Source organism: Solanum stenotomum, chromosome 7 (assembly GCF_019186545.1).
Source record: "Solanum stenotomum isolate F172 chromosome 7, ASM1918654v1, whole genome shotgun sequence".
NCBI lineage: Eukaryota > Viridiplantae > Streptophyta > Magnoliopsida > Solanales > Solanaceae > Solanum > Solanum stenotomum.
Window position 1 is genome coordinate 51,090,052 of NC_064288.1, and position 11,066 is coordinate 51,101,117.

The 11,066-nt window shown below is 34.0% G+C and overlaps 1 protein-coding gene across 1 annotated transcript; it reads right to left on the reverse strand.

Annotated features, from left to right (window-relative positions):
* Positions 1-1,910: 1,910 nt before the first annotated feature.
* LOC125871437 (LRR receptor-like serine/threonine-protein kinase GHR1) lies at positions 1,911-7,810 on the reverse strand. The gene is made up of 4 exons (XM_049552022.1): positions 5,965-7,810; positions 4,075-4,989; positions 3,483-4,001; positions 1,911-2,704 (listed from the first exon to the last, which is right to left on the reverse strand). Exons 1-4 carry the CDS (start codon positions 6,869-6,871, stop codon positions 2,112-2,114), a joined length of 2,934 nt encoding a protein of 977 aa, XP_049407979.1. The 5' UTR covers positions 6,872-7,810; the 3' UTR covers positions 1,911-2,111.
* Between the last annotated feature and the right edge of the window lie 3,256 nt (positions 7,811-11,066).

Sequence of the window (11,066 nt, forward strand, 5' to 3'; positions counted from 1 at the left end):
CTAAACATTGAAAATGAATAGTATTAAATAACAAGGGTAAAAGAGACACAAAGTGATAAATTATTCATTTCCTTGGTTTTTATAAAGTGGACAAATATTGTTGAACATCCTAAAATAGTATAGTTGACAAGTAAAAATGGACAAAGGGAGTACTATATATACTTCTCCGTTTCAATTTACTTGGTTGATTTTAATTTGATACAGAGTTTAAAACAAGAAAGAATATTTTTAAATCTTGTAATCTTAAACTAAAGATATGTCTTAGCCTTGTGGTATGCATTAGAATTAAAAATTTTACCAAACAAAAGACATTCTTTTTAAAATGAACTAATAAAAAAACAAAACAAATAATTGAAACGAAAGAAGTACTATTTAGTGGGATAGTTGTGATTAATCCATTTTTAATGATCAAGCGATCTTAAGTTCGAGTTCCCTTGGAATAGAAAAAATAATGTTAGAATCACCACCTTCAAAATGAATTCTACCATACAAATTCGAATTTAATTAACGCCAAAAATTCGCAAATAAATATAGTAACCTTAAATTCAACAATTTCAACAATTTTTTATAATTTTTTTTTCGATAAATCACGAAAATGAGTAATTGATTAATAAAAAATATGAAAAATATGAAATGACTTTATGCTGAATTTTTATGTTATATTTTTTATCAATCAATTACTCATTTTCGGGATTTATCGAAAAAAATAAAAATTTAAAAAAATTGTTGAATTTAAGGTTACTATTATTATTTGTGAATTTTTGGCGTTAATTTTATATTATTTTTTTCATATTTTTCCTATTTTTTATTAGTCAATTACTCATTTTTGGGATTTACCGAATTTTTTTTGTTGAAAACGGGTCGGGTAGTTTATTTAAAAGGGGGTATATCTAGACCTTTTCGAATAGTTTAGGGGTATATTTGACCCTTTTCCTTTTAATATAAATGCCACACGGTAATGTAAAAATGACGTGACAATTTCATTTGGCATTTAACGCCCATAAGGGCATATCTAGACTAAAAGTTGGACGGCGAGGGCACGAGTGAGCCAAACTTTAAACGGGGGGTATATCTAGACCTTTTCGAATAGTTTAGGGGCATATTTGACCCTTTTCCCTTTTTTAAATATTTCCTCTCGTTCTTTTAGCCGTGTTTGATCATGAATTTCGAAAGTAAAACATTTTCCTGATAACCAAGAAATCTGTCAAGTGACCCACCTTTTGGATCAATCACAACCTTCTAAACTCGGTGGATAATGGGCTCGCCCCTCTACCCTTCTCTACTTAAATACCGGGTTTCGCTTTGCTTGATGTGGGGTTTGAACTTGGCTTGGGGCATTTCAAAAGTAAATTTTTAAAAAATATTTTTAATATTTATTGATTATGTAATATGATCAAATTTAAACTCCCTCCGTCCCATTTTATGTGAGGTAGTTTGACTCAGCACGAAATTTAAGAAAGAAAGGAAGACTTTTAAAACGTGTGGTTCAAAATGAATGATAAAAATTTATGTGGCTGTAAATCATTTCATTAAGAGAAATATATATTTTATGGAGTAGTTAAATTGTTACTTAATATAGGAATGTGTCATTTTTTTTGGGACTGACTAAAAAGGAAAGTAAGTCACATAAATTAAGACAAAGGGAGTAATATTTTTATGATCCTAAACACTAGCAGAGATTAATTTTTGGATTTTTGAAATTATCTACTTGAGTCGATTACATTTGAATTATCTTCAAAGTAGATAAACTTGAAAAAAGATTTTATAAACGGGCGCTAGTTAGATAATGACCCAAAATGCATACATTTAATCTGGTAAGATCGTATAAGAATTGAATTTTGTTTGAATAGTTTTTCAAAAGTTTGTGCAATTTCATGATTATGAGATAAAGAAGATAACTTTTGATAAGAATGACATACAAGAAAACTTTATTTCTTGTCAATAAATGTGAAGAATACAACTTCATTCATCACTTAATGTGCTAATTCACAAATGAATTTGTTTCTAAAACAATTGAATTAAAAATGGAACATGAATGAAATATCAACTTTTAAGATACAAATCTACAACTACATAGTAATCAAATTTACCCCTCTCCCCTCCAACTTGTGTTATTGCGCTATCGAGCAAAGTTGCTCGAAAACCAATTTCATATCAGGCCTTTCATCAGCTGGCAAAATGCACCTTAGTGCAACCTGAAGCATACTATCAAGAATCGTATGCATGTCTTCGTCGTTGCTTTGCTTTCCTAATAAGAATGGATCAAAGCACTCGATTGAACGGTCTTGAAAGGCCAATAATCTCGCCCATTCGGTTAAATCCAGCACTTCTGAGTTCCCAGGAACAATTTCTGCAGAACTTCTTCCAGTCAAAAGTTCCAACAAGATAACACCAAAAGCATAGACGTCACTTTTCAATGACGGGCAAGGTTTACTTGTACTTGCGAATTCAGGTGGACGATAACCGAGTACACTGGCATTTAGAACCTGTTCAGCTGTTCCAGCAGATGTCATCAACCGATGAAGACTATAGTCAGTTAGTAGGGCATTCACGGTAGACGTGTCTATAAGTACATTTGTGGATTTCAGGTTGCCATGAGGTATGGCACTTTCATGGTGAAGGTAGTTTAGACAACGAGCAACATCTACAGAGATCTTGAGTCGATCATCGAGAGATAAAGGATGTAGCTTACAGGGTTCTGCATCTGCATACATCAAAGAATGAAACCGGCATCCATATCATCACTCAAAACTAGAAAACAAAGTACAGTGCTATATGCAATAGCGGAATTCAAAGTAGCAGTCTCTAATTAGTGCACCGGGATGCCCTTATCAAATGACATCAATCGAGCCCAACCAAAGTAATCAATACAAAATGAGCCACGTGAGATAAAATTCTCATGCACAGTTTTGAATGAGAGAAACAAGAGAGGAATCCTCTTTTCGACTTTTGACTCTCCCACTATCACCATCAAGGCAAAATTAGCGAAGGTGGAACTGTTTTACCTTTTAGTATTACCATGAAAGCAAAAAACAGGTGTGTATCTTTTCTGCTATGTGTAATTCTAACATTGCTAATATATATGAATTGAAAAGTTCAGATTTTGGAAGATAGCTCCATTTATAAATTTCATGAAAGTTGCTATGTGAAATGTGTATTAATAGTCTCAGATACATATTCAACCAGCAAGCTAGAATATCTTTTGGAAGAAAAGTACACTTTAGGCACCGGAATGGAAATCAAGTGGCAAGATGGTGATTAAACTTCAGCATATCAGGTATGAGCAATCTTGACAACTACAATAACAATATACACATTCAAGGTTGTGTGCATCACGGTCCATTATGTTTGATTTCATTGAAGGAGTACTACTAATTTCTTTGGTAAAACTGGATCACGACTTCAGCACCATACAAAAATCAGAAAAGCTACAGAAATAGATGCAGGTGATATACTCTATAGATAGAAAAGGGGAGACTGACCTTTACGAAGAAGATAAAGAGCTAAACATGGTGCATCGGTGTAATTTGATATGAGAAGCCGCTCATGCTCCTTGGGACCCCAGTAGTAACCCAGTAGAGAAACTAAATTAGGATGCCTAATACTCCCCAGTTTCTTAGCTTCTCTAGCAAATTCCTTCTTGCCTTTCACTATCCCTTCCTTAAGCCATTTGACAGCAAGTACTTGGTCTGAACCAAGCGTAGCTTTATACAATGTTCCGTGACAACTTCTGCCCACAGCTTCGGCTGGAGCACACGATAATTCTTCAGCAGTGACCTTCAAGGCGTTATCTAGTAGATGCAAATCTCCAGCCAGTTTATCAGGAGAAGAAACCCTGAGAGAGTTTGGGCTTTTGGATTGATCTTGAACCTTAGAAGGAGAGAGATTGGCGGATGACATGACAGATATAGGTGAAGATAATGGCTCATTTTGAACTGTTGATACTGGCACGCTGTGTTCTCTAGTGTCATGTCCACATTCTATATCAGATAAAGACAAACCTGTGGAACTGAAAAGGCATTAGTATCAGTTGATCTGATCACCTGTCTTATTAGAAGAAGAATAGTTCCATACCTTTCTTTTCCTTGGTTCCTTTCATATCGTCCTTCCCACCATCTCGCTGATGGGCCTTGCGGTAGATTATTAATGTCAACAAAGCTATAACAGATACACCACAGATCAGCCCAGCAATGAGGGCAGCCCTGATGGTAGATTTCATGCGAGAACCATGACTTCTCAAGCCTAAAGTTGAATCTCCCTCTGAAGGAGCTTTGGCGTGCTTTGGAAGTACAAGCAAGGGATTTCCCGGATGGAATGAGGAGTCAGGAAACCTCCATAAATTTTGTGGCACAGGTCCAGAAAAATTGTTATTAGCCACATTAAAAAATTCCAATTTGTCCGAGAGATCATTAGGAAGGCCACCTTCAAATTTGTTATCAGAGAGATCCAGATTTACCATGTCCGGGAACTTGTCCAGCCCCAGAGGTAACGGACCAGCTAATGCATTATGTGAAACATCTAAAGAAATCAAGCTTAGATTCTCTGAGTTAAATGCCATGATAGGTACACTACCGGTAAATTTGTTGAAAGAAACGTTAATATCAGTCAATTTGGTAGAGTTGAAAAGGCTGGGAAGGAGAGTACCACTAAGTTGGTTAATGCTAAGATCAATTGTTTTAAGTTCGAGGTATGTACCTAACATAGTTGGTAACAAACCTTCAAGTGAGTTGTTTGAAATCTTTAACGAAGTAAGCCTCAAGAACTGGGAAGTTTGGTTGGGGAAGGTTCCTGTCAATGCATTTGAGCTTAACACAATAACTTCAACATAATTTCCCCAACCTTGGATCCGGGACACATTTCCAGTTAGCCGATTGTTGCTCAGGTCTATGATGGCACAGCGCCCAACCTTGAAAGGCAAGGGGCCTGAGAGCTGGTTATATGATAAATTTAGAAGCTTGAGATTAACAGCACTTATACCTCCAATGGGACCTGCCAAAAATAGCAAATGGCTTCATGAAATAGTTTGGAAAGGAAGTAGCTTGGTTTAGGCCTGTGGTAAGAACAACTAAATATAATAATTAAAAGAACAACAAAAGACTTAAAATACATCAGAACTCCAACCACATGAAGAATATCTTTATGCAGCTTGTTTATAACGCAGCAAACAACAACAACCACAACAAATCCAGTATAATCCCATAGGTGGAGTCTGGGGAGGGTAACATGTATGCAAACCTTACCCCTACCTTGTGAGGGTAGGGAGGCTATTTCCAATAGACCCTCGGCTCAAGGAGAGATGAAATTAATAATGCAGCAAAAAAAAAAAATCAAAAAGACACTGGAACATTCCACTAATTAAAATGCAAGTTTACAGCAATAATTGCCTTAGAGTTGAATCTAAGTATGAAATATCTCTAACCTAGGGAAGAATTGGGAACAATGTGTATGATAATTACACATAAGCAGAGAATTATACAGCATTCCTCTAGAACACAATTCCGAAGTGCTCAGGAATTGTGTTCTATACATTACATTTGATTGCAACCAAAACAAGCATGCTTTCCAGCAGATAGCAATCTAAATATTATTCATTTGTTATCTAACTGACAACAACCTCAGATCATAGATAGTACTCCCTCCGTCCCAATTTATGTGGCACTTTTCGGATTTCGAGATTCAAACAATTCTATCTCTGACCGTAAATTTATTATATATCTTTTAATTATTTTGAATTGCCAATTATTGTGACTTATAGTACTTTTTACGTAGTTTACAAATATATAAATTTCATTTCAAAAAAGTTGAAGATTCCACACGCAAATTTCCGGTCAAACTTAAATTGTTTGACTCTCGAAAAACAAAAAGTGTCACATAAATTGGGACAAAGGGAGTAGTAATTAACCATAAATTACTTAGATTGACTTCAACCAAACAAATTAACTAAAGAAGAAAGGATCAACACACCTGAAAGCTGATTCTGGCTTAGGTCCAATTCTGATAAAATCATTGAGCTATCCTCTAGAAGAGCTTCGGGGAGTGATCCAGACAACTGATTGTTCCCGAGCCTAAGAATTCGAAGGGAGACTACAAAATTGAAGGACGGAATAGTACCAGTAAGCTGATTGTCACTTGCATCAAACGCCTCTAAACTGTCAAAATATGGCATTCCATCGTGAGGAAATAGCTCTCCATCCAGGTTATTATGACTAATGTTCAGATACTGAATTGACGAGACAAAGCTCGAATTTCCTACTTGCAGGTCAAGTGATCCAACAAACTTGTTGCTACTGAGGTCTACATACTCTACATCCCCCAATGAGGCCAGAAGAAGCATAATATCAATTGAGAAGGCATTAGAGTGCAAATCCAGATACTTCAATTTCTCAAGACTAGCAAAACCAGTGGGAACCATTCCATCGAGACTATTTAAAGAAAGATTAAGAGATACTAAGTTCTTTAAACTAGTCAGCTTAGAGGGTATAGAACCTCTAAACATGTTCTTGGAAAGATCCAAAAATTCTAATGACATAATCAACCCAACTTCCTCAGTAATTTTCCCACTTAACTGGTTGTTTGCAACAGACAAATTCTGCAGCATTTTTAGGCCACTAATAGCTGCAAAATCCAAAACTCCAACCAGACCTACATCATTTAGTTCAATTGAAGTGACATGGCCATCACTGCAACCGATACCGAACCAGTTTTGAGGGCAACCATTTGGTCCCAATGACTTAGAATCCCATGAAGAAAGGACTTTCCCAGAAGGGTCTTTCAAAACTCCCTTCTTAAACTCCAAAAGTGCATCCAAATCTAAGCTTCCTTTAGCTAACTCAACTAAAAATAGCAGCACTAAACAAATGGTAGATTGCATTTCCTCCTCTTATTTTCCTCCCAATGAAAATCCCGTGTGACACTAACAGAGAGCTACATATAATACTGAACTAAAAAGGAAAAAAGACAGCATTTTGACAAGCTAATAATTCAGAATGGGCCAAGAAAGTAGACAAACCCCACCAAGTAGAAAGACTAAAGATTGCACAATCATTTCAAGAATCCCAGAAAATGAATTAGCAAAATTTTTAAACACAAACTACAATCATCACTAATCATTATGTAAGTGAAATAAAGAGTATATAAACCTAGATAAAAGAACAAGCAGCAACAACACCAGCCACTAAATTCATTGAAGTCCAACAGCAACAATAATGTCCCAAAATGCAAATTGCCACCATTAAATTCACTCACCAATAACCAATACATCAAAATCAAAAGCAAGAGACCCTACATTTCCCTATACCATAAGCAAGTCAATAGGGGTTGTTATTTTAGTCAAACCAACTTTCCTTATATAAATGAAGAAACAGTAGACCACCAAAAACCTTTCATTTAGACACAATTTTGACTAACTACTTCCAAGAATGATAAGTACTACAGATTGATACAGTAATGTAATGTCCTGTAAACAGGAAGATGAAAGGGACAGAACTTTAAGTAAAAAACCAAACTTTAATGTATCTAAAGCTAAGTTCTTGAAGAGCAAAAAACAGATCAGAGCAAAATGGGGTTAGGTGAGTGAGAAAGACACTAGTATACTAGTAATAAAGGCACCATTTTTATTAACTTTTTTTTCTTCTTCCAAATCCCATCTTCATTACATGTATAAACAATTTGTGGGTTGGGAAGAGAGTAGAGTTTAGGTAAGTGTAACAGTGTAAATACAAGTGAGCTGGAAAAGTTTTTGACTTCATTCTCTTTTACAATATCAAGACAAGAAGGTAGAGGTTTCTTTTCTTGAAAACAAAAAGGCCAGTCTTTTTTTGACATTAAAAAGGGGCAAATTGTGGTCCCAAGTAAGAAACTATGCAGAGCCATGGAGGGTGTCTATATATCTATTGTGGAATATGACAAATTATGAGGTAATGGGGTTGCTTACTCTTGATTCCCAACAATGGATTTTTTTTTTTTACCTTATTTGTTTCACTTTCATGGTCCCTATTAGACATAAATATCAAAAAATCAAAAAATCAAATTGAATCGAACTAATTCAATTTTTTGGTGTCGATTCTTAGGTGTTTCGATTCGATGTTGATTTTCCCCCCAGAAACTTCGGTTCTTCAATTCGGTGTTCGATATAGGGTCACGAAACTACGATGCAACCGAAGAACCGAAGTTTTATTAAATAAAGGGAAAAAGGTCAAATATGCCCCTAAATTATTTGCAAAGGTCTAGATATACCCCCGTTTAAAGGCTCGCTCGTGCCCTCGCCGTCCAACTTTTCGTCTAGATATGCCCTTATGGGCGTTAAACGCCAAATGGAATTGCTACATCATTTTTACATTACCACGTGACATTGGAAAATGGTCAAATATACCCCTAAACTATTCGAAAAGGTCTAGATATACCCCCGTTTAAATAAACTACCCGACCCATTTTCAACAATTTTTTTAAAATTTTTATTTTTTTTGGTAAATCTCGAAAATGAGTAATTGACTAATAAAAAATAGGAAAAATATATAAAATTAACGCCAAAAATTCACAAATAAATATAGTAACCTTAAATTCAACAATTTCAACAATTTTTTTAAATTTTTATTTTTTTTATAAATCCTGAAAATGAGTAATTGATTAATAAAAAATATGAAAAATGTAACCTAAAAATTCAACATATATTTTTCATATTTCTTATTAATCAATTACTCATTTTCGTGATTTATCGAAAAAAATAAAAATTTAAAAAAATTGTTGAAATTGTTGAAGTTAAGGTTACTATATTTATTTGCGAATTTTTGGCGTTAATTTTATATTTTTTTTTCATATTTTTCCTATTTTTTTATTAGTCAATTACTCATTTTCGGGATTTACCCAAAAAATAATAATTTTTTTTTTAAAATTGTTGAAAATGAGTCGGGTAGTTTATTTAAAAGGGGGGTATATCCTTTTCAAATAGTTTAGGGGTATATTTGACCCTTTTCCAATGCCACGTGGTAATGTAAAAATGACGTGACAATTCTATTTGGCGTTTAACGCCCATAAGGGCATATCTAGACGAAAAGTTGGATGGCGAGGGCACAAGTGAGCCGAACTTTAAACTGGGTATATCTAGACCTTTTCGAATAATTTAGGGGCATATTTGACCCTTTTCCCTTAAATAAATATAAATAATACATATATATTTTAATTTTACCCAACCCATTTTAAATTTTGGAGCCCTAAACCTAAATAGGCAAATAACTAAAATCTAATGACAAAGAGTCTGTTTGAATTGACTTTACAAAAATATGGAGTAGTTTTTAAGTAAAAAATAAAAAGTTAAACTGAAATGATTTTAAATCAAAAAATAAAAAAGTAGGAGAGACTATTTTAAGTTATTTTTGGGATAAGAATTTGAAAAATACCCCAACTTTGGTCGGATTTGCTGTTGTGATACTAAACTTTCATAAGGACCTATTACCTCCCTAGACTATTTAATACCGTATTTTTTACCCCTGAACTATTTAATAATGTATTTTAAAGGTATATCTGTGTCCACGTGGACACATTACTATTTATAATTTTGCATTAATTTTTATGTCCACGTGGGCAAATATATATGTTTAAAATACGGTATTAAATAGTCTAGGGATGTCATAGGTCCTCATGAAAGTTTGATATCGCAATAGCAAATCCGACCAAAGTTGGGGTATTTTTCAGACCCTTATCTCTTATTTTTTTTTATATTTATCAAACCCGTTTAGAAGTCTAAAACTGATTTAAAATAGGTTTGACCAACTTTAAGTCAATACACGCATCCAATTCTCTCGGCTCTTCTCGGTCTCGCGTTCTCAATTCTCAAGCAGCCAGCCAGCCACGCAACGGATCGGTATGTATTTTTCGATTTGGATTTCTACTCTGTCTTCTGTGATATTTTTAGTTCTTTAATCAAGAAGTTTCGGGTTTGAGTGGCTCGGTATAAAGTCTACACCGGATGGATAAACTAAAAATAAAATAAAATAAGATGTAGGGCTAAAAATTATTTTATTAGACTATTGGTGTTTTTGTTTTTGTTTTTTAGCATTCAACATAGTCATAAAAGCTCTGGGCCCCTTGTTCCATATATTCAACATATTTCAATGACTAATAAGGCTAGTTTTAACTAAAAACTCTAGTTTATTGAGATTGATTCTATTTTTGGTGCTAAAGTGTAGTTTTTAATATTATATTTCATGAATTTAATAGCACTTCTTCAATATATATAATTTCATTGTTTCATCAATCTAATCATTAGAGTATTTTAATTAAATATGCATTTGTCCATAGATTTTAAATATTATTTTTTATTCTTATTTAAAATTTATGAAGCTAAAGTTGAAGAAGAAACAAAGACCAAAAGTGCTATTTTAATAAATTTATTATTATGTTTTTTGTTTTTTCATTCGTTTTGTGATTGCTAACATATAGAATTGATGTTTGGTAGGAATAAAATGTAGGGCATAACTGACCCTTTTGAGTATGGAAACATATAGATTAGTATGTACACAACCTTCTTATGGGGAATTGTTGGAGCAACGATAAGGTTGTCTTCGTATTTGACCTATAGATCACAAGTTCGATGTCAAATAAGTAGAAAAAGTATAAATTTTTAAGCTTTTTAGTTTTTCGTCTGTTAGAAATAGGGATATTTTTAACAAGTATGTTTTTGTGTGGGAAGTATACAACAATAACATAACCAGTGAAATTTCATAAGTGAGGTCTGGGGAGGATAGAATATATGCAGACCTTACCACTATTTCGTAAAGGTACATAGATTGTTTCCGAACGACCCTAGGCTCGAGTGCAATAAATCCAGATATAGAAAAATGAGACAATGTAGAGAATATAGCAAATAAGAAGGAACAATGCAAAAGTACAATATGATTGGTCCAAAGGACGGGTCACACACAAATTTTTCGATTATCCAAAAAAATCATGTGATAATGAAACACCATAAGCAACAATGATACAGGTGAAAACTACTGTGAAGTACACAGTGTAATGTAATTCCACAAGTGAAGTTTGGGGAGGGTAGAGTCATGTACACAACCTTACAT

Coding starts and splice junctions, on each gene's coding strand:
- LOC125871437 (XM_049552022.1), bottom strand. CDS start 6,871: ATGCAATCTACCATTTGTTTAGTGCTGCTATTTTTAGTTGAGTTAGCT. Junction 4,990..5,964: donor AAGCCAGAATCAGCTTTCAG/GTGTGTTGATCC, acceptor TATTTTTGGCAG/GTCCCATTGGAGGTATAAGT. Junction 4,002..4,074: donor AGGAACCAAGGAAAAGAAAG/GTATGGAACTAT, acceptor TCAGTTCCACAG/GTTTGTCTTTATCTGATATA.